This window comes from Desmodus rotundus, chromosome 9 (genome assembly GCF_022682495.2).
Source record: "Desmodus rotundus isolate HL8 chromosome 9, HLdesRot8A.1, whole genome shotgun sequence".
In the NCBI taxonomy this organism is placed as follows: Eukaryota; Metazoa; Chordata; class Mammalia; order Chiroptera; family Phyllostomidae; genus Desmodus; species Desmodus rotundus.
Window position 1 is genome coordinate 33335314 of NC_071395.1, and position 23792 is coordinate 33359105.

The 23792-nt window shown below is 49.1% G+C and overlaps 2 protein-coding genes and 1 pseudogene across 4 annotated transcripts in view; all 3 read right to left on the bottom strand.

Moving 5' to 3' along the window:
• Positions 1-167: 167 nt before the first annotated feature.
• On the bottom strand, positions 168-15013 carry NEIL2 (nei like DNA glycosylase 2). The gene is made up of 5 exons (XM_024569120.3): positions 14830-15013; positions 13007-13146; positions 9558-9910; positions 2558-2754; positions 168-569 (listed from the first exon to the last, which is right to left on the bottom strand). The coding sequence occupies exons 2-5, from the start codon at positions 13142-13144 to the stop codon at positions 256-258; spliced, it is 1002 nt and encodes a 333-aa protein (XP_024424888.2). The 5' UTR covers positions 13145-13146; positions 14830-15013; the 3' UTR covers positions 168-255.
• Positions 5128-6500, bottom strand: LOC128779175 (citrate synthase, mitochondrial-like; annotated as a pseudogene).
• A 6745-nt stretch (positions 15014-21758) lies between the features above and the next one.
• The window catches only part of GATA4 (GATA binding protein 4), a 77877-nt gene continuing 75843 nt past the window's right edge, over positions 21759-23792 (bottom strand). For all 3 annotated transcript variants that reach the window (XM_053911976.1, XM_045202798.2, XM_024568713.3), the window contains exon 7: positions 21759-23582. In XM_053911976.1, the coding sequence (XP_053767951.1) occupies positions 23400-23582 (183 nt within the window). In that variant the 3' untranslated portion in view covers positions 21759-23399. The remainder of the gene's footprint in view (positions 23583-23792) is intronic.

Genomic DNA, 23792 nt, shown 5'->3' on the forward strand with positions numbered 1-23792 from the left:
GAGGATTAAAAAAAAGTTTTAATTAAAAAAAGTTAAACACTTGAAAAAAAATCTAACCCTGTGAAAACTCTGCCTTGGACATAACTTCAGTGAGATGAGTATCAAGAGGACTGACATCCTCCTGACCACGCCCCCCCCCCCCCCCCCCCCCGCAATTCTGCCTCCATTCCCAACCACTGCCCGCACTCCCTTCTCGACACTCGAGCATCGTGCTCCCCAAAGGGCAGGGTCCAGTGAAGAAGAGGCCCCAGAGCCTTAGGAAAGCTGAACTTGCTCCAGCTCATCGGGAGACAGTCTGGGCTGGCACTGTGGGCACCACCAGGTAAGCCTCTGGAAGCCACCTGGAGGCCCAAAGGCCTCCTTCATGACCTGGTGCCCGGCAGGGCACTGATCTTTCTGGTAGATCTGCGTGTGCTGCTGTCTGCCCTGGAACTTGTCGTGAAGCCAGTCTGCACTGAACTCCACCACGTGATCCACGAGGATCTCAAGTTGCTGAGGACTGAGAAGTGAACCGAGAGAAAGGGGATGGATCCCAGCTCTGTACAAGGCTTCATTCTTAATGATGTTCCCTGAAAGAAAGCAGGGAGAGGACAAGGGTGGAAGAAGGAACATACCTACAACAAAACCAGTGCACACAGTTAATAAAGCAAACCGAAGCTTTTATGATGGCAGCAGGGGAGAGGGCCTCAGGAGAACCCAGAGCCAGCTCTGCCGTGTCTGGGGGGCTCTTGGGAAAGTCTCATGATCCCCGAGTCAATTTCCTTGTCTATAAAATGGGTTGGCAATACTTAGCTTTAAGGTTGCTGCGCAGATGGAAAGAGAAAAAACTCACGCATGGCCCAGGTAACAGCAAAGTGGTTACCAATACAGGCTCTGCAACCTGATTATCTGGATTTAAATCCCAGCTCATCCAGATCCTAGCTATCGGACCCTGGCAAGTTCCTCACCTTCTTTAGGCTTCAGTTTCCTTTGTAAAATGGGGGTGTTGCCTGGTTTTTGTGAACAGTGGGAATTCACACACAGGCACACACTGAGCACAGTGACTAGTACACAGAATACTCAGTAAGTCGCAGCTGTTACTATTGTTTAAAATGTCAAGCATAATGCCTAAAATACAAAAAGTGTTAGGAGGCATTATTTTATTATTTTTCTATTCTTGACTCATTCCCTGTGAAGCCAGCCTTGACCCCTTCCAGAATCAATAATTCTCTTCATAATGTTCCAACAATGCACTTTCCTTAATCTCTACTAGGCATTTATTTCAGTCTATCTCAAGTTATGGTGAACTGAGCCCAAGTTGCCGGGCTGTTAAACAATAAGCTACTCAGGCAGCAAACGCTGAGTTTGGCAGGAAGCAAGTGCTCAGCCGTGCGGAGTGAATGGATGAAAGCAGTGACTGCCCTTTCCAAGAGCTTCATAATCACACTGCTGGCTACACACAGAATGTCTCTCCAAAATTCACTGGCAGGCTACCTGGATTCCTATCTCAGCTGTACCACTTGCTAGTAATATGTCCTTTGCTTTAATTCCTTCATCTGAATGAAGAGAAAAGTAGTACATAACTATCCCACAGAATAGCAATAAGGATGAAACCACGCGCCTGGCACATTAGAGTCACTTGAAAACTACTGGCTGTTATTACTGTTGTGCATGATAATGATTTGTTAGCAGAGCATCAGCTCTTGCTGTATATACCCTAAAGGCCCTTTGCTCCTCAAGGTGCAGGGACCCCCATGGTCCTAACATAAGAATGCAAGGCCACTGTCCGGTGAGCCACCGGGCATGGTCGCCCCTCCTGAGGTGAGCTGTGCCTGCAGCAGACGAAAGAGTGCCTTGGCTATGGAGGGGACTCTGTCATCACCAGCTCACCCTACTGCCTCAGCAGCCAATCAGAGGTGCACGTGTTGTCTCACTGTGGGAAATAAGGGTGGTTATGTTCTTATAGTCCGGCTAATGAGCCACTCTAGTTTTCAAATTGCTCAACTCTTCTTTCCACCTCAAAACGCTCACAGTTTCGCTGCTCAGGAAACCTGAACACAGAGCACGAACCTGCTTCTTCACTCATGTCTCACAAGATCCTGATGCAGACCTGAGACAGCTCTGCTTTGCCTGGCGGGCAGCTCCATCTGCCCGGAGCAACCCCTAGCAAATGCACCGTTCTCTGTTAGCCAACTACATACATGCCTTTGGGCTCCTGACAGCCTCCGTTCAAGCACTTCCTGTGTCCCTGGCACAGTGCTAGCAGTGGAGGGTTCAGGGATAGACGAGACATGACCCCACCCTTTAGGAGGTCACACGCAAATGTGGCTGTCAAGCAGACTACAACTGATAACAACAGGATTAGGATATGAATTCTGAAGCCAGGAAAGAAGTTAGAAACTGTCTAATCTAAGGGCCTCAGTTTAAAAACGAGAGAAGTGAAGCCAAAGAGAGTAAGGGATCACCTCAACACCGGCGGTGCTCACACTCTGGGTGGATCTCAGTTTTGTGCTCCCCAGACGGGCGACTTTTCTATTAAATAACTCTGCGGGGCTCACCCCTTTCCCATCCGTCATACCTAAGCCTGAGAAGTGTCTCTGGTCCAACAGTGTGTAGCAGACGGGCTGCGCTTGGCCCAGAGCTTCCAAGGCTTGTCCTCGATGGAACTTTGCAGACAAGATGTCAGAGGTGGGCTTCATCACTGGGGAAGAGCTCCAAGACATCTGACAATTATAAAATGCCAGGAAGCCACCACCACCAAAGTGCAAGACCAACCTGAGAAGAAAGAAAAGCTCATAAGCACCTGGAGTGACCACAGTGTTGTCAGGTCACATGTTCACACAGCTCACACTCCCCTGCGGGATTAACTTGGGGGAGCTAAGGTCCCAGAAAAGGAAGGAATGACTCTTTCAGAATCATAAAAATGTCAGGGCTAAACAAAGTAATTAAAGGAAAACACACATAGCGCACTTCATTTTTCTGAGCATAATAATACATGTTCACTGCAGACAACTTGGGATGTACAGAGAGTCTAAAGTTCAGGAGCTGAAGCTACCTGCACAAAAGCAGGCTTATTAGAAAGGAGGACAGATAGGTGTTAAACAGGCACCACCCCCAGTTTCAGGCAAGATTTACCAAGAAAGACACACCTAAACATACTCCCATGTGCTTCTTGAACCCCAAGGACACAGGAAAAACCTTATGAACTTTGATAAAGAGATAATGGGGTCCTGACCAGCGTGGGTCAGTGGGTGAGCATCGTCCTGCAGAGCGAAAGGTCGTTGGTTTGCTTCCCAGTCAGGGCACATGCCTGGGTTGTGGGCCAGGTCCCCAGGTTGGGGGAGTATGACAGGCAGCCGATCAATGTTTCTCTCCCCCTCTTTCTCCTTCCTTCCCCCCTCTCTGAAAATAAATTAATAATAAAATCTTTATAAAGGCAGGGAGGCAGGCAGGGAGGAAGGAGGGGTGGGCCACTATGCAAGGAAAGATACTCAGGCTGGAACGGGACTCCACATCAGAAGAAGAGTGAGATTCAAGCATCTGACCTAGATGATATTCTTATGTGAAAGTAAAACGGTGGCTTTAAAAGAACAGGAACCTGAAGAACATCTATAAATGGCCTCTGATGTGATTAATTAAATCAGCAAAAATCTCAAGATGGGGGGAACTGGAAAAGACAGGACATAGTAAGCAGCATTAGATTTGAAATATTTATTGTGAAATCTAAAATGGATTATGATAGTGCAACTGAGAACTACAAGTGCTAGGAAAGAATTTCTGAAACCAAAGATATTTATTTTAGTATGTTTTTGATATTAATTAGTGGGGGGGGTCTTTTGTTAATGAAATCATTTACTTTGCGCTTCACACAGAACAACCTGAAGTCTCTGCATCACGACTTGACAAGTCGCCCAGGGGTCTACAGACAACATGTCCATCTCAGCAGCGTGGAACTGGGGACCAAGGGTTCACGCAAACAGGCGGGAGTTGTGCGGGAGGAAGCGGGCACAGCGGGAGTGTATTTCAATCCCTTCTTATAGAAAAGGCAGCAGGGCATTCTGAGTCACTGAAACCCATGCAGAGGGGGCTGTAAACAAGCCCTGGACTGGGAGCTCCAGGGATGGGGCAGGCAGGACAGGGACCTTGACACATAAAGGGATCTTTTCGTGGGGCAGCGATGAGGAGGGCAGCTTTCTATTTTTAATGCGCTCAGACCTAGCGCCTGGTATTCAGAGACTATGTCCAAACTAAAATCATTTCCCTGCACAGAAAAAGGTGCTAGTAGCCCTAGGACCAGACCATGAAGATACCGAGATGGTCATTCCCAAGTCCCTATTCTATGGGACAAAAGTCAGAGGGTAATGGCTAAAAATCTTAGTTCGTGTTGAGCTCTGATAAACCAAATGACTGGGACAGACCAGATATCAGACAGTGGTTTATACAACCTGCTGAAAGAGGTTTCTAGCAGGGACCAAGAGGGGACGGCCCAGAGCATCCTCAGCTTGAAGCTTAGTATGTATAGAAAATCTCTAAGGACTATTAAAGTAGTGGGGAATAGAACAGTCCCAGATCTTACTTTTTATGGGACAATTTGAAAGAGAGAAATAAAAACCAAACACTGGTACCAGTAACAACAAATGCCATGGCCTTTATGGTCACCTGGCAGCAGAAAAAAATTCCCAAAGCATGTCCAGCTGACCAGGGGGTCTTGCCAGGAAGTGTCTGTGCACCTGGGAGAGGGCAGGGGGGCTTGGTGCAACTGATGAGCCAGCGTGGTTACTATGGAAACAGAAGGGGCAGAGTCCTGGTTTGCTGGCCTAAGGAGGGCTGTGCAGAGTACAACCAAAAGCTCCCCAGCAACAGCAGATTCTCTGCAACCAGCGGTGACCCAGAGAAAGCGGAGCCAGATGCTCACCGCAGAGAGGGTGAGGACCCACATCCAACCCACACCACAGGCGTCAGTCCTGGTCGCCCTGCGGCTGACGGGCAACTCACACCGGGCAGAGGAAAGGAGCTGGCCAGGGAAAAAGGGTCACTCTTCATCTTTTAAAGTCTTAATTGATATTTTAACCTCAAACTTATTATAAAAGCCCCCTAAGAAATGAAACAAAAGTATACTTTTTTTTAAGCTCCTTCACTTCTGGTAGGTCATTTTCCCGGGTCTCCAGGTTCATCCTTAGAGTCCACAAACTTCATCTGACCACCCGTGCTCGCGGACTTGGGCCTCTCCAGGGGGAAGACGAGGGCTGCACCCCAGACGAGCCGTGCCAGTGCACCCAATGCTCGTGATGCCCCGACCAGGACTGTGCCGTAGTTCGTCTCCATCGTGCCACAGTGCCGGAGCAGCGCCCCACTGCGAGCATCTGCGCTGGGCCAAGGACTCTTGGCCTTGCTTTGCTCTGAGAGAACACTGGACACAACCCTGTACAGCTGAGCAACCAGCTTACACACGGCGTCATGAGGCAGGTGTTTCAGAACAAACTCTCCCTGCCACATGCATCGTGGATCGGTCTTCCTCAGCACCGCACGGGACACAGCCTGGGACGATCCATTCTGAGCTGAGTATTTCCAGATGTAGCCTCGTAACTTCTCATGTGACACAGCTTTGCCAACTTCCTCCTCTGGCTGCATCAGCCAAACAAGCACTTCCTGATCTGCAGGCCATGCAGGGGCTCTGCCAGACCGACCATGGCTGCTGCGAGGGACAGGTGGGATTCTGGAAAGGCACTGCCCACCGAGTGGCTGGTATAGGCACTTCATTGCCACCCTCGTGGTCACTGTGGAGGGGCACGAGCGCATGCGCTCAGTAGATTGAGCATCGAGATAGCCTAACCTGTTGGTGAAACTGTGGGGCAAGGTCAGCGCAGAGTCAGTGGCCCCGATACTGCTGCTCTCCCAGCACAGATTCCGGCAGATCTTCGCGGCAACGCAGGGCAGCTTTGCGATCAGATCCATAGAGTCTTCATAAATCAACTCCCAGTACTTGCTCTGCTGACAGGCTCTGCTCCGGCAAAGCTTCTTTCCCTGCTGAGAGCTGCAATGGCTGCACTGAGCTGAGACTTGGGTGCAGACTGGTGGCAAAGTTGTCCAGCATGGTAAGCACATGATAGGGAGGGCCGCCCTCTTTGCCCACTTTTTTGAGAGCCAAGATACCTGTTCCTCTGTTGAGATTTGCCCGTTACCTGCAGCCAAATAAGCCCTCCACTAGGGGTTCTATCCCTCCCTTTGCCCCAGGCAGCAGTTCCTGGCATTCAGGGATACTGTAGCCTTGGAAACGGATGCCCTCATCAGGATCAAGAACTGATGTTTCATATACCAATCCCTTCGTGCCTCTTGCGCCACCAGACGCCATGTCCACAGTGATTTAGCCCACCACTGTCTTGCCACATTGCTGCCTGACGGTCTTAACTCTGTCCTGCTCCTTAGGCATCAGGTCAGCCAATGTGTCTTTCAAATTCGTGGAGAAAGCACTAGCGTGCAAGAACAAGACAGGATGCATTCTTGGCTCCAAGGAAAGCCATGGCAGGAGAACTCAGGGATCTGGTAGGGAGCGAGCTGAGGGAGGGGAGAGAGCTGAAGCAGGAAGGGGAGCCGGCTGCTGCACCAGACACCCTGCCTACACCTATGGGTGCACCAGGTTCTTAAGCAGTTTAGTTACACATAATTAACTACGTAATATAGTTAGTTAGCAATCTGGAACTTAAATTCTAAACTATCTCAGCAAATGCAGGAGATGGCGTTGATGTAACAGAATAGCAGTGGTGAAGTAGAAATACTTCATCTCATCTCAGAGGGGTGAAGGAATGTGACCAAAAAACCAGTTTCAATAATAAGGGAGAAAAGTTATTAACGTTATTAAGAATTTGATTATTAATTGTCAAATGTAATTGAAAAATAATTTGTAAAAATTTGTATTTATTTATTTTTAGAGAGAGGGGAAGGGAGGGAGAAAGAGAGGGAAAGAAACATCTATGTGAGAGATACATCAATTGGTTGCCTCTCACACACCCCCAACTGGGGACCTGGCCCGCAACCCAGGCACATGCCCTGACTGGGAATCAAACTGGCGACCCATTGGTTTGCAGGCTGGTGCTCAATCCACTGAGGCAAACCAGCCAGGGCTGAAAAATAATTTTTAAAAAATTTTAAACTTGATGGTTATTAACTCAGAAAACAATAAGGATAATTTAAGATAAAATTATTATCAACGGAATGAAGATAAATAGTAATACTTCTAAATTAATGGGGTTTGGGGGGAAGCTGATGAGAAACAATAAATCCAAAAAAAGAAAAGAAAACAAAGTACAATAAAATGGCAAATGAAAGAAAATCCATGTACCTCAGTTACCCCCATTTCAGAATAAAGAGTTTCAGGTTGAATTTAAAGAGATACAAAAGTTTGGTTCACAGTTTATACGAAAGGTACCTAAAATAAGTGAAAAAAAACCATACCGACAACGAAGTGAGGAGAGAGCAAGGGGTGGGCCAACAGAACTGAGCGGCACTATCAGCATCAAGAAGAGCGTAATTTAGGACCAAGGGCAAAGAAAGAGTATGTTACTTAATAATGCATCTGTGAAGAACTTAGGAGAGTCAGGCACCCTGATGCCTGGGACCCCTGGGCTGAAAAACACATAAATAAAAATGCTCAAAAAGACAAGGAGAAACTTTATAAAACCACAACTACCCTGGGGGACTTTGGCATGCCTCTTCCTGAGTTTGACATATTAAATAGACAAAAAATAAACAAGGACAGAGAGTTTTGAGTTATCGACGTCATAACCTGTTCTTAACACTTAGAGAATGTTCTACTTGGAACAGACACACTATGCACTTATGTACACAAAGTATAAGCAGAGATCAGTTATGTGTTTGGCCGCAACTCTTAATACTGAAAGCAGAAAATGGGCAGGCTTTGATCATAACACCGATCACAGTCCGGCAAAAAGTCACAGCCCAACACAGCAATGACTCCAAATGCTCAACCCCTTGGACAAGCAGGAAATACTCTTACATGCAGACTATTTAAAACTAATGTTATTTATTTTAAAGGCCAACAGTGTAGATAAAAATCTGGCAAACATCATTAAGGAAAAAAGGGGTGGGGAGACAAAGTTGTATGTAACACATGAAAAAAGAGAAGGGACACATAAGTTGACAAGAGTTGAAAAGGAAGAGAGCGGTGACGTGTTAACTCATCTGAAAACCTCGGGGGAGCCCTGCCCGTGGAAGAACAGCAGACTCCCCTCGCTGGAGACCTGCAGGGATCCACCCAGGAGACGCCCCGGCAGTGACAGCTGGGCTGGGGCTTTCTGAGAAAGCTCTCCTTGCTCAACTGAAGATTTCAAAATGACCCTCTCTCTTCCTCTTTCCTCTTTCTTGGTGTGCACATAGGCCTGGAACTGCTGTTCTAAAGACAAAACCAACAGGTGGAAAAGTGCAAAGACAGGAGAATCCCAAGAACCTGAAGCCAAAAAACTGGGAAGTGAGTCAATGCCAAATCCCACCCTCCCTCTGAACTTCCAATTATGTGAACAACAAGAAAAATCTCCTAACTTAAAATCCCAACTTAAGCCAGCTTGAGTTGTTTTTACAGTCCAAAGCATCCCACTGGATCATAAATCACAGCATAAAGACTACAGATCTCAGCATAATAAAATATAACATGAGACTTGAGAAAATAGAAAAGCAATGTGACTTTTGGGTAGAACTATAAAGGGGTTAACTTAAGAGAGAGCAAGAAAAAGACTGACTCCATATGGTTCTGGACTATATAACTTTGTAAGTTGTATAAATGTCTAATCACTATGTCGTACACCAGAAACTAATATAATATTCTTTGTCAACTGTAATTGAAAAATAAGAATTATTAAAAAAAAAATACTGACCAGTGACTACATACAATTAAAAATTCTGAATGCCAAAGGGCACAAACACTCGCAAAGGACACAGAGAGGAAACGATACTGGTACCACGTATCACATCAGGTAACACACAGTATCGAAAAGCTCTTACAAAGTGATAAAAAAAAAAAATACACAGACAATCCAATGGCAGCGAGAACTCAGCCAAGTGAGCACTTCTGTAAGGCCGTAAGGATGCTCGGCCACAAGGATGCTCATCCTCTTTGACCAGCAGTGACCCCTCCGGGTATGTGCAGTAAGGAAATAACCCTGACATGGACAGAGTTTTATGCCCTGAGATAGTCTCACCATTAATGGATTAAAAACGGAGACAATTCTGTCCCCAAATTGAGAGTGCACTCACCAAGCCATCCAATGCTCTTCAGAGACCTCCACCCGCCAGGGCCATGTCTGTTGGGAAAGCTGTCCCCCTTCGCTAAGCCTACCCCGGATGTGCCCATTCCTCTCGGGGTGCAGACCTCAGTCTACTCTCTGTGACAGGCAGACAGAGAAGTGTCTTCTCTGTCCTAGGAAGCAGACTGCTGGAGAGCAGGTTGGGGAGCCACCTGAGTGTGCCCACAGAGCGAGGCATGCCGCGGGGGCCGTGGTGAACACTGCAGACCCCACAGAGAAGCAGAGAGACACCACCCCCGGCCCATCCCACCATGCCATTACCTTGGACTGGGGTCCCTCCAGTCACCCCTCTTGTTTGCTTTCTTTGCTCTGGAGAATTCGTTCACCCAAATGCTGCCAAACAAACCAAAGCTGATCTGCAGCCACCTCTCGGCACTCCCTGCAGGGCTGTCTCCCCCCAAATACTCCGAGCCATTGTCTCCACTGTGGACAAGCTCCAGGGACCGGGAGGACTGGTCTGAGATTTTCTGGCTGTCGGGAACCAAGGTCTGCTTGTGATCCCCATGCCCTTCCTTCCTCTCTCCTTTTTGTAGAGGTTCTGGCAGTGGGTTGTTGCCAGGAGACCTGGTTTCTTCATCTGGGTCAAATCTAAGGAATAATTTCTTTCCATGGACCTAGAAGAAAATGAACATAATCTAAGCCTTTGTTATAGATGTGTCTGTGTTCCCCCAAAATTCAGGTGTTGAAAACATGACCCGCCATGGGATGGTACGTGGAGGTGCTCCTCTGGACGGTGATGAGGTTATGACTCAGGTGGGGGCTTCATGAAGGGGATCCGTGCCCTCATAAAGAAGACCCCAGAGAGCTCCCTGGTCCCTCCCACCATGTGAAAACACAGGGAGAAGATGACTGCCCTTGAGCCAGGAAGGCGAATCTGCCAGCGCCTTGATTTTGAATTTCTAGCCTCCAGAACTGAGCAATAAGTTCCTGTATTTGTCAGCCACCCAGTCTGCGGTATTCCGTGATGGCAGCACAGGCAGACTACACAGACCCAGAAAGGGGACGACCAGGACAGGTGTATGGGACCTTTATCCCCGTGCCGATCTTTCCACTCTCGCCCCTTCCATGACGTTTTCACAAGCTGGGTATTGGGGACTTGATTTTTGCTCTCTGCCCCAGAGGTGTGGGCAGTTAGCACAGTTTCAAAGTGATTAGAATCAAGGGGAATTGGGTCAGCAGTGAAATAGACCCATTCCAGACAGCGAGGCCATCCTATAATACCTGAGGGGAAATCCTGCCGATTTTTTCATGGGTTAGCTAAGCAATGAATAGAAATTGTCGTCCCTGTATTCAAGGATTATTTTTTGTTTTTAAGAAACAGTCAGCACACACCTGCTCCACAAACAGACTGACAGCAGCTACAGACAGCTCGCTGTAAAACGAGGCGCCCCCAAAGGTCCGCACTAAAGATCACGGTTCTGACACGACCTCCAACTTCTCGGTGAGCGCAGAAATTCCAACTGTAGCAGTCTGCTGCACCCCCCCCCCCCAGAGGGCATTATCTGCAAATCTGCACATCTGAGCACAGCTATTTGCTGCCACGTAGGAGGAATGGTTTGACTGAGCTACATAAAAACAGAGCAAGGTGCCCTGCCCGGTGTGGCTCAGTGGGTTGGGCATCGTCCAGCAAAGTGAAACCTCTTTGGTTGGGACCCTGCAACCAATCGGTGTTGCTCTTGCACATCGATGTTTCTCTCCCTTTTTCTCCCTCCCTCCCCCTCTCTGAAAATAAATAAAATCTTAAAAAATAAAAAACGCAGAGCAAGGAATACGTGGGCGTAACAGAATTTGCTCCAGAAAATGCTTTCTCGAGACAGATTCACCAATGTTGGCATAATGCTGATGAACTATTTACCAGATGCCCCGTAGGGTTTAATCATTTACTGGGTGAAAAATGCTTCCGTCAGGATATTCTTGCGCCCCCTCCAACAATGGCAATTTCTACTGCCCCTCCTTTCCATTCCTGGGACACTACAGTACTGCAAACAACTGATCTTTCATTGAGTTTAAACAACGTGCCAGACAGTGGGCCAGGCTCTGAAGCGCACCCAGATGAGTAAATCTCTGCTCCTTCCCTCTAGGAATTCAGTATTTAAAAGTAAGAAAATTCTGACACGTGCGACAACAGGGATAAACGTTGAAAACATTACGCTCAGTGAAAGAAGCCAGTCACAGAAAAACACAGAGACCCTGTGCTTGATTCCACGTATGTAAAATGCCCAACAAAGGCGAATCTATGAAGACAGAAAGTAGATTAGTGGCTGCTCAGGGCTGGCAATGAAAGGTTGGGGTAAAATGCAGAGCGACCACAAATGGACACCGAATTTGTTTTGGGGGTAATGAAAATGTTCTAAAGTTGATCGTGGTGATGGCTGCACAAGTTTGAGGGAAGACACTAAAAGCCAATGAGTTACACACTTGAAGTGAGTGAATTGTATGCTATGTGAATTTTATCTCAATAAAGCAAACTAGGATTTACTGAGCACCTATTATGTACCAAGCATAAAGCCTGTTTTTTTTTTTTTTGTCTTTTAAATATTTTATTTATTTTTAGAGAAAGGGAGGAAGACAGGGAGAGAAACATCAATGTGTGGTTGCCTTTCACGCATCCCCTCCTGGAGACCTGACCCACAACCCAGGCATCTGCCCTGACTGGGAATTGAACCAGCGACCCTTTGCTTCACAGGCCAGTGCTCAATCCACTGTGCTACACTAGCTAGCTGAGGCTAAAACCTGTTTCATACAACCATTTTTACTGCTCAGTGATTTATCCCTATTCACAACTGCAGGAAGTAAAGCTAAGATTAAGTAACCTGCTTAGGAGCACACAGCTAAGAAGCAACAGAGCTCACTGATATTTTTCTACAGCCATTACTACATGCCTCCTAAGTGCCAGGCACTGAGCTAAGTGCCAGTGGTACAATATTGATGAGGACACACCCCCTGCCCTAGTTATCTGTCTCCTCCACGAAGCAGGCAGGAAAATTCAGCTATGAGGGTCCAGTGGGCGGAAGCAGAGGGTACCATGGACGCGCAGAGGAGAAGGCTCTCCCCAGCCCAGAGCGGACAAGGTGTGAGGGCAAGACTAAATCCAGACGACTAGAATTACCATGGTAACATGAGGACACAGGATGGGGGGCAGAGGTGGAAAATAAAGGAAGACTTGTTCAAACAGGCGAGCAGCAAGTCGAAGCCACGGGCAAGGACTTGTTAGAGGAGCTCCAGAACATTCAATACGATTGGGTAAGAGACTTGGGGCAGGATAAGTCCTGGGAGTGTCTTGAGGGAATTCTGATTTACGCTCAGGGCAAAGTGATCCAGGCTGAAAACTCTATCAGAAGGCTATGCTCTTTCCTTGTGTCCTTGCTGGCCTCATGGGATTAAACGTGGTACCCAACCAAAGGGGATGTCAAAGTCAGCTGGAGTGATCAGAACCACTCCAGGCTCCCTGAATCAGAATCTGCAGTGTTTGTACCTTTTTTTTTTTTTTTTATAGTCCCACAGGCCACTGTGATGCCCACTGATGGCTGGGAAATGTCAGACTGAAAGAGGTGGAGCTGCGTGGAGCCCTAGCATGGCTGTCTTGGGCTCAAGGAAGTGATGGTGTGGAAAGTGTTGAGATAAATTCTAGGGGAGGCACGGGATGTGCTGATGGAGCTGGCCCACCTGTGTGAGGTATGAACAAGGCCACTGGAAGAGGAAGAACTCACCTGGGCGTCCTGGAGCCACAGGGACTGGAAACTGGCTGGCGTCAGCTTCTTACTGCTGCCCCCGGTCTTGACCACCTGCTGCCCCACAAAGGGGCACACCAAATGGTGGAACTTCCTCACAGATGGCCCTTCTGGCATCCCTGCAGGCAGAAATGACGTAGCTGTTTCTCTTTAGCATCTCTGATGGGTGTCAAGCTCCAGGCTTTCAAGTAACCGTTTTTTGCTAACTTTAACAGTATACATGTTCAAAAAGGGAGCGTGGTTTGGGAGGAGTGTCCTAATGACGGACCAGCTGCGCCAGCTTCCCAGGCACGGGTTCTCTTTCCAGCTCCTCTCACGTTTCTGCACGTGGCAAACAATCCCGCACCTGCAGTGTGCTACACTTTATCTCAGGGACCCTCTACCTGGAGCCTGTGGCAGCTTTGAACAGGAGAGGATCCTTGTTACTTTTAGCCTGGACAGCGGCCCCTAACTCATCTCCACACTCTCTGTCCTCCCCTCAAAACCAATCCAACCCATATATCCACCCCCGCCCCCACTCCCACTTTTGAGGGAAGAGATGGTCTTGGTGGAAAAGGCTGAAAGGGACACAAACGCTTACATGGATCCAGCCCTCCCAGGATCACCTCACTAGTAAGGGTGTGTGTGACCACAGTGCAGAGCTCAGAATCAGGAGTGCAGACACAGGGACAAGTCCGTTCCGAGCAGGGAGCGGTCACATCCCGCTCCACTACAAATCTTTATCCCTGGTAACTGAGACACAGCTGGCGTTCCATTTTAACCCGGAGGTAGGGTTATCTCTACATCTCTCCCTTCTCCAAGTTCACGGAGAGTTTCTGAGGCACTCAGGTGTTTGTGTCTGGGTGGTCTGCACCCCGGCTTCTGGGACGCAGGAGTCCCCCCCTACCCTTACCCAAGGCACACTACTTAACTACCTGTTTCCTCACCTGCACCAGACGCTATACGTAATGACGAAAATCCAAAGAACTGAGTAGGTACCTGGCATGGTGTTAGCTATTCTATTTGAGCAATTCAAAAAAACATTTGAAAATCTCTGAAATGGGGATCTCTTACAATCCACGCCTTCTCATAGTAAGCAGCACACTCAATAACGTGTATTTTAAATTTGAGTGTTTCAGAGTCACTAAAATGTAGTGATACGCCCCCCTAATCAGACCTTCAAGACACTCAAGAGTCTACAGTGGTAAAACTGCTGGGCTGCAAGAAGACCCGCAGCGGACCTTAACCTCCAACAGCTCTGTGTGACCAGGTCATCGCCAAAGAGGAAGCTTCTGAAAAAGCCTCCCTCTGAAATGCACCTAATCCTTAAGGTAACTAGACACAGGGCATGCTTCTTCTAGGTATATTTATGGAGATGGAAGACCGAGCAGCAAATTGCCTCTACCATAGACTTGAAAGATTAGAGCCTGGGTGAAAGTGGGCGCGGGGTGGGGGTGGGGGGTGGCGCGGGATGAGAGGTGGACGCAGAGACAGGGCTGAAGGGCACACTGGTGCAGCCTCCCCGGAGAAAATGGAGGGAGACCCAGTGGCAAGCCTTCCCACCCCCCGGAAAAAAAAATCGGCCAGAGGTGCAGATTCCGTAGAGGACGCTTGTAAAATTTTACGTAATTGAGCTTTCCCGCCGGCAATAAGGTGAAACAACAAGCGCTGGCAGCGGTAAAGCTTGGGAAGCTCTGCGTTAAGATGGGTAGGGGGCGCTTCACACACCTCCGGGGAGGGAGGCCCACCACCCTCTCCCGGCCCGAGAGAACCTTGCGGAGGGGCGGGCGGCCGCGCTCACCGGCTCCGGCCGCAGCCCCTACCTAGGCTAGGCCCTCCCGCCGACTCCGGAGCAGGGAGAACTGGGTGCCTGGCGTCTGCGCGGGGATGTGCCTCCTGGCTGGGTGTTCAACGCTCTTCTCTGAAGGCCGGGTGCTGGACTCTGGCCCAAAGTAGGAAAGTGGGTGTACGGCGAGGATCCTCACTCCTCTGTGGGCACGTGGCTGTGTTTGCGGGAGGACGTAGAATGGAGTTCCGCCCCCGAATGTGCGCAGAAGGCGTGGCTCGCCCCCCTCGGTGGGGTGGGCGGTGCTTTGCCATCAGTGGGTGGGCGCAGGGCTCTACCCGGGCTGGGGGCGCGGGGCCGCGGCCGCGGGGCGGGGAGGGTGTGGATCTCATACCCCCCGGGTTCAGGTGTGCCACGCGGCGACCAAAGGTGGGGGTGAAGGGCGGCGTAGAAGAAAGGCAGAGACTGAGATTGAGTAACGGTGAAGAAGCGAACTGCCTTTGGAACGTGTATTGTCTAAGGAAGGCAGACGTTGACAGAGAAAAATTAAGTATCTGAACAGAACTTCGGCAAAGGCAAGCCTTTACGCTGATTTTGCCCAGCATCCAAACCTAGTGAGGTCATTGTGAAGAAAAAACAGGCTGTCAAGAAATTTTCATGAAATTCTCATGAAATTTGAAAGGGTGGGATCTTTCACTTTATATAACTTGAACATTATTATTTGAATTTTTACCATAAACAAATGTTGCCTTAAAGGTTATATTTGTATATTAAAGTTTTATTTCAAAGAATAAGAAGATCAAATGGCGGACTATTTAAAAATAAGTATGTTCCATTGTTGTTAACTCCAGGAGGATGGGGAACCTGCACAGGAAAGCGGGTGCCCTGGAGGGAGCCAAGAGGGCCCTGGGGAGGGCTTGGCCTGCACAGGAAGATAGGCCCAGTCCCTCCTCCCCTGGTGCCCTGCTGATTGAGAGGGAGCAGCAGTGCCAGAGGCTTGGACTGAAGGGGCTTGGGCAGGAAGTGAGGAGAGGAAGGCTGGGGAGGCTTGGGGTAGGGAGGGTCCTCAGCACAGAGGAGCCCTGGAGACAGACTGGATGAGGTTGGAGGGTATGGAGTTTCCAGGAGGGATCCCCTGATAGCCTCCTGGTCTCTCACTCTATGTGGCCTCTTCTGCAGACCAACAACCCCACCACAGGATGGCTCCGCTGTAGGATCAGGCACACCCCAACAGTAGCTTCTGGAGCCCCCAATTCCCCATTTTGCAGACTCTGGCTGAGCTGGGAAGGAAGCCAGAGCCACAAGCCTTGCCTCACCTCTCGGAATGGTGCCTAAGAGGCCTCTGCTGAGGCCAAAGTGCTATAGAGTTGAGAAAAGCAATGATTCACAGCTTCACTGTGTCGTTCATAGTAATAGATATTTGTTGAGCACCTATTATGTGCAAGACGCTCTTCCAAGCTCTTAACATAGATTGCCTCATTATTGGGGGAAGAAAAGCAAGTCACAATATCTCAATCTATCCATGTATTAAAGTGAGGTATATTTTCATGGTGTTTTTATGGAAATATTAGAAAGCAGGGTTTCTCAAACTTTGATGTGTATATGAGCTGGCTGGGAATCTTGCTCAAATGCAGATTCTGACTCAGGTGTGTAGCAAGGCCCAACATTTTACCTTTCCAACAAGCTGCCAGGTGCTGCTCCTGGCCCAGGGACCGCGCTTGGCGCAGAAGGACTTAGAGCACAGTACTTGGCAGTTGGTATGTCCTCAATAAATATTCTTCAAATGAATGATTAAATGAGATTATTAGATGTTGAACATTCATAAAGTGTAAAGTGCTGAGCAAATGTATGTTATCATTCTGGGTCAATGAGGCTGGGAAATCTGCCTGGAAAAGGGCAAACTCCTGGAAGAGTAATTGGAACAGCACTTTAGAACACTATTTCTGCATCAGACTACCTGGATCCAAATCCCGCCACTCAGTGGGCAGAATTTGGGCAAGTAATTTAACCTTTTTGTACCTCAGTTTCTTCCTCTTGTAACATGGAGTGAAAGGCCTCACTGAGCTACTGAGGGATTTATTGAGATGGTAAGTCAGTCTCTGAGCACCGGGCCTGGCAAAGAATAATAGCTCAATACGTTTTAGTTGTTATAATGATTATTTGCCTCCGAGATTTGGGGCAGTCTCAAAGCCCACAGGAGCCTGGGCCTTAGCACCATGGAGGTCAATGGCAGCTTTCTGAGGGCCATGGAGCCAATTCCTCTCTATTCTTTTATGCCCCTGATTTCTCCAACAGGGTTAAAGTTATAATGCACATGAAAACCAGTTAAAATACAGCCACCTCCAAGACAGGAAGAAAGAGGTCAAATCTGGTGAATCGAACTGCCAAGGAAAGAGTTCGGGGATTCCAAACCACATCCAGGAGGCCGCTGGGGTGGGGGGCACCGAGGGAGGGCAGAGAGTGAGGCCTATTCCAAGTGGCCCTCTTTTAGGCCTGTGACTGTGGACAGTAAGCCCCATTCCCCAGCAGTTCTAGGTCCTTCTATCATTGTGCCTAAATTGGGGGAATCGGAGAATTTGGAACCAAGGATCTTCTGAACTTCTAGAAAGATGTTGAAAGACTTCTTCTAGGGGTGGGACTTAGGCCTAGGCTGTTCGGGATTTCCAGCTTTGAGGCACCCACGCTTTAAGGGAGGTAGGAGTGGGGTGTAAAAGCTCCAGTTCTGGGATCAAATGGGCGTGGTTTGAATCCCGATTCTGCACAAATTAGTTTTGTGACCTTCAGTAGATGACTTAAAAGCTGTGGGCCAGTATCTTCTTCGTGTGCAAAACAGGATAGTAATGAAATATGTTTTATGTACTTATATAGAGCCACTAGCAATGTTGATGTGCAGTAGTGCTCAATAAGCAGTAGATACTTTTTTTTAGCAAAATTTCTAGGCTGATCTGAGCTTGAAAATGTGACTAATAGATTCTGAAGGACTCAAGAGAGAGTAGGCGGACGTGGGCGCCCCCACGTGGTGAGTGTAGTACCTTAATTCCAATCTCAGAGCCTCCCTAGTGAAGGTAGGTGCTCAGTAAGTGCAGCTCTTCCTCACGCCAGCTCTGTTGCCTTGGGCAAGTTCCCTCAATGACTAGATAATCTCTGGGACCCCTCATGATCTGTAAATGCATCAGGCACCCAATCCAGGCATCCTTTTTCCCAGCGAGTGCAGTCTAGTTTTCCTTCTGTTCCATTCGATGCTCCCAGGCCAGTTACTGGGAACTTTACTTGGCAAGACTAACTTCCCCAAATCCTCAGACTCCTGTAAAGAAGGGGCTACCAGGAATTCCTCAGCCCTGTCTCTGTATAAACAGCTAGATTTTAGTTTGCAGGACCTCCCAAGAGCCTAGAACAGCTCCAGGGGCCTTGACAGCGGCCCTGGGACCGTTCGATGGATTGACTTCACAGCTAAACGGGAAGATTCACTCTGCACCGAACTTTTCCCATTAAATGCCAGGACACCCTAGACAGAGCTGACCCCGTTACTCAGACCAACAAGCCTTGCAGCACTGGACTAACCAGGAGTTCTTAACCCCAGGCATATGAAGACCCTTCCAGAGTTCCAGTGGTGTGCAAAGTGTCAGGCTATGTGCACCTTTCTAGAAAAGTGGGCACAGCTTTTGTTACATTTTTAGAGAGGTCTGTGACCTTAAAAGCTAAAAAAAAAAACCCCACTCCCAGAATTACAGAAATGACCTGCTCTGAGCATTCTGTATGCAGCAGGAGCCTTGGAAGTGTGTGCCAGTCCCATAAGCTGCAGTCCCTCTCAAACCTCAACAAAGCTGGGTCGTGCGGGAAGATGCCAAGGTCGTTTGATGGATTTAAGAAAACACACGTGAACTAAAGCATAACAGGCCATCCCCTTCAGGGTGGGAGCCACAGAAGACCTAAAAATGTTTTCCCTCACTTCTGCTTCCTTCACTGGGATTAGCTTTCAGAGACAAGAGACTATTTATTCTTCAACAGCTCTTCACCGATGACACGTTTCTATACTTTGAAGGGGCATTTAGAATTAAGACTGGTGACAGAAATCGGGGGAGTGATGTAATTCTGTTTGGGGTCCCAAACTAAATGTGGCTAAGAAGCAACCAACCAACCTGGTTCTCTCGGGCTGATGTGAGCAGGTCCTGGAGAGTGTCCACAGGGAGGCCCCGCCTGTCTGTCTTGGCAATGGCTGCCATATGGGAACGGGTTGTTTCCCAGGTGGCTGCTTTGAGGCGCAGTGCTCATTTGGATGTATAGCTGCTGAAATATTTCTAAACCTCATTACTCGGGTCACGACAAAGGTGCTGTCTTCCACTGGAGAACATCAGTCTGGAGTCTCCAGGAGCAGCATTTTCAAATCTCGGGGCCCTAGGGTTTCTTTTTTGCCAACAAGCGTGTGTAAGACCAGTGAGACATGAGCCACTTTCTTCCAGCGGATGACTTCAGAGCTGCTGGTCCCAGGTTCAAGACGCTAGACCTAATTCAGTGTGACTCTAACAAGGGGGAATGATAAATCTAAATTTTTTGCATCTCTAATTGCAATTCATTTCTTAAGCAAATCCATTTTCAAGAAGAGGCAGCACAAGTGACAACGATCATTGCAAGAGTCTACTAGTATTGAGCTTCTGACAACTTCTCACAATAAGATATACTGATTAGGAATTTGTAACTGCCCAATGATTAGTCAAAAACCTCTTATAAACCCAGGTTAGGGGAGAGGGAAGGTCATAGCATATGTTTCATGCTTATTTCCCAGGCGAAGCAGGGCCACCACAGCCTGGGCCCAAGAGCACTTGCAGGCTTTTTCTGATTCGTCTGTTCTTGTTAACCCAGAGCACAGCTGTGTGGTCACCTCTATAGAACTAAACCCACAATCTCCCAGGCTTCAGCCAGGAGAGTGAGCTAGCAATGCACAAACCCAAAGGAAACTAGATTTTGCAAAAGTAGGCCTCCTTTAATGTCCTCTTCACTTGGATTACCTAGTTCTCCTTGTTACCAAATAGTCAGTCTCTTTGCAAATGCCACTGCCGCAGCTGCTGGAGGTGAGACCGAAGTCGCGCTAGGGCCAGAGTGGTATAGAACAGCAGCACTGTTCTCCCAGCAGGCTACGAGTCAGCAATCCCAGGAGGCTAAGGGTCAGAAACAGAAGCAAGTGTCCAGGGTCAGAGAGACCTGGAGGCTCTACTGCCCAGGCTAAACCTTGAAGCTCCAAGCCTGGTCCCTGGCCCTGGGATGACGGCATTTTTGTGTTCTAGCTTCAAGCAGGGCAAGGTTGCCAACTGAAGAGTAGAGCCCGGAGTCAGAAAATGATTAAACACCCCAAACCAACCTCCTCCACTTCCAAAGCAGCTTTCGAAATGGCTGTTTTTCATGCACTCAGTATCCTAGTCAGCATGTCAAGTCTGGAGACTCAGGGATGGGTGTTGGGCCATCCAAATAACCCCCACCCGCTCCATTTGGTGAATGTGCAGTCAACATAAACTTAATTTTCACTGTTGTCAATCCAAGCCAAACATAATCACAGCTAAATCCTCTACTACTCACCCCTATTGGCATTTAGAAACCAAATATTGAGAAGTAACGTTGTCTAACTGGTAAAATGATTTGGCCCGTGCTTCCAAAAGTTTTATCCCAGCAGGAGGAGAGACTGTAAGGGAAGGTGAGGAGTTTCTTAATCTGGACACATGTCACTGGCCGCTTCACTCACCACAGCAGGACAGTCATTTATTCTAATGATGCCAGGACTGCTAGCCCTCACCCCCACCCCCACCCCCTTCCCCCAGCCACTTCCCAACCGTCTGGGAACTGCATCCTTTAGAGTATCAAAATCGATCTCCTCTGAGGATACATTGGATCTGGGAAAGCAACCAAGTCTGGTGAACAAGGAGGCTGACACAGGCTGGCCTGTACATCTGGGGCGAAGCACAAGTTTTGACTATATAAGGTCTTCTGGTATTGTATATAATTTTGTTCTGGAAGCCATTCCTAAAGGGAAGTGGCCAAATGTTTTCCACAAGGACTTCAACATTAGAAAACATGTGCTTCCCACGGCCAACCTAAATCCTGGTAGGTTTTATTTCGGGTTTTGAAGCTCTGCGTTAGCTCTAGTGGCTAGTTATCCTCCTGAATGCTGGGTTTAATAGGGTTGGCTATTCTGTAGCAAATGTAAAAGGTTTCCTGACTTGACATAGAAGATTGGTTGTATTGTTTTGTTTGGGGGTTTTTTCTGAACTAAAAAATAAGACGGGTACTATGAAAAGTCAGTGGCACCAGTTGCCCACTGGGTTTGGCATAAACTGATTGAGAGTGGCGGGAAGCCACCAAAAACAGTTCTGAGAGGGGGCAGATTTCCTTGTCTGCATCCCTTTCCACAGGTTCCCAGCCAGAGGGTGGCCGTAGGGCCATTATCACCCCCAGTCCTCACCCCACTTTAAGACAAAGCAATTAAGCAATTCTGTAGCCTAAGAAGGTGAAGACAAATGGGTAGAGAAGTTCCTCTCCTCTCCTGTGACTTGCCCCTTGAGGGGCAGTTTGAATCAAACCATAAAGGAGAAGGGGAAGGTGGAAGAAGACTCCAGGGGGACCCTCCGGCACCATCTTAACTCAGGTGTGCTGGAGACATCACTGCCCCTAAGTTTTGCCTCGGGTCCCACCCTGCTGTCCCCAAGGGGGGTTCTAGAAATGGCCCCCAGGAACTTAAAGTTAACAGGTGATCCAAACTTCTCTGAGGAAACCAAAGCTTCAGTGGCAGGGCCAGGGTGAGTGTGGCTTTCACCAGTCACTATCACGTACAGAGGACGTTCTGGCCCACTGCCGACAATGAATGCAGAAAATGGTTTTCTGTGAGCAGACCCGCGAAGGGGCCTCCGTGGCTGCAGACAGCCTTGTGAAGGGCAGCAGAGGACCTCCCAGGAAAGACACTTGCGGGAGGAGAAGGGAGAGAGGAGTACAGATAAATTTATTAGTTAAATACTGATTGTACAGCCATTTCACCTTAAGACAATGTTAACAGGTTTGTGGGTTAGGGAAGGTACAGGAGGGCGGCCTTCATGAAGGAAAGCCACGTAAATGATCATTAAAACAGAATCTTGGTGTAGAGATATTCTCTGCTACAGCCTGTAGGACTTCTGGTCTGGAGCTGGGCATCTCGGGGCAGGACGTAGCGAGGACACAGTCCGCGGTGGCCCTGTTGAGGAGGACACAGGGGGAAGAGCCCACGAGCCCCAGTGTCCCAGCCACATGGAGACCAGAGAAAGGCCAATTCCAGTCCAGTGCCAGAGAGTCCTCAAGGCCCACTTCGGCGTCTTCTCTTCTTGCTCGCAACCTTTCTTGCCATGAGTTTTGTTGTGTAATCCCTAGCTTTCTACCTGCTGGACAAGAGACTTGTGCTGGAGAGAGGACGCAGGCACGGGCACTCTGCACCCCTTGCACGGACTCAGCCTGCTGCCTGGCCCAGAGGCACAGCTACACAGAACGCAAGTGGGGGTAAGCAAGATCCACGCGCAGGCAAGTCAGAATTCATGGGAAACCCTCCCCCCCATCCCCAGAGAGTGTCCACCAGGCAGCCTCTCCAGAAGGATCTCAAGTCTTAGATTCATGTTAGTCACACTTGCTTTAGCAGCAGAACCTTTTTTGTTCTCACTTAGAAGAACCCCCTGTGTGTGATGGGGTAGAGGAAGGATTTGGGGGGGGAGGCAGGCTAGGGAGGGGGACTGCTATTTGGCTAAACTGCCACACTCTTGTTTTGCTGAGGGAGAAACATGTTCAAGTTGAAGGCAAAGCTGAATCACTTGGAGCAGTGGAAGGGATTTTTGTTTTCAGGGGCCTTGGGGTGAAGAAAAGGAGGGGAGGAATGAGGCCGTGAGCCGGGAAAAGAAAGGTGGGGGAGGCCGAGCTGCCGAGCTGTGATGTTGCCGAAGCTGGACTGCATGGTGGATGAAGCAGCTTCTCTTCCATCTCCCCACGGAGCACCCGGTGACACGGGCCCTACCCCCCCGCCCTCCCCACCCGGTGTCTCTGGAGTCAAGATTCAGTACTGAGGAAGGCAGGGGTGTGCTGAGCCTGGCAGGGAGTGTTGGGCAAGGGCGACAGCTGCCCAGAGGGGCCTGTCCCCTACAGAGGCACATCAGATGCCCTGGCCCAGGCTGGAGCAGGGGTCCCAGCACCCTGCCCCTCTGCCCACCTTCAGATTCCTAGTGTGGGACACCATGGGACAACCACCATCACAGGTCAGTGAAGGAAGGGTAAGAAGGACATCTCATCTCTTGTCAGGGGTGGAGTGGGGCAGAGAATGAGGAGGAAGCCTCTAACTCCACGGAAGGGACTGAAGTGTGCTCCTAGTGAAGGGTGGATGTGTCCAGATCAGGGTCTGGGCCCTTCCCAGCCCCCCATCTGGAAAAGGCATCTGGTAAAAACCCAGCATCCACTCCCCCTAACCAAATCATCGACTTCAAGTGTCTTCCCAGTTGTTCTTCTGGAGTCATTCCCAGACAGAGCAGGCCGGCCGCTGGCAGCCCAGAGCCCCATCTCTGCCGTTCCAGTCCCACGTCTGCAGGAATCTGAGGAGGGAGGGAGGTGACATTATGCAGTGATTATGTCCCCGTGACTTTCAGCCAAGGCCAGGCTGTTCCAAGGGTCCTGCTTGGAGCTGGCCTGTGGTGACTGGCTGACAGAAGATGCGTAGCCTTGCGGGGAGAGCTTCAGGGCCGAGAGGACTGGGTGGATGGAGGGCCCGTGGCCGGACATCGCACTGACCGAGAACGTCTGCAAGGAAAAAAGTGCAAGATGAGGTCAATGGGATCACTTCCGGGGGCTCAGGAGAGGACGGCTGGAGTAGGGGGAGCCTCATCATGGAGATGCCCCCAGGAAGTCTCCCACCCCTAAGAGAGGGACGAGAGGAGCAGGCCAAAGGACAAGGGCAGGACAAGGGACCCAGCGGCACTTCTGTTTTCTCTACCCCTGTGCTATGGGAGG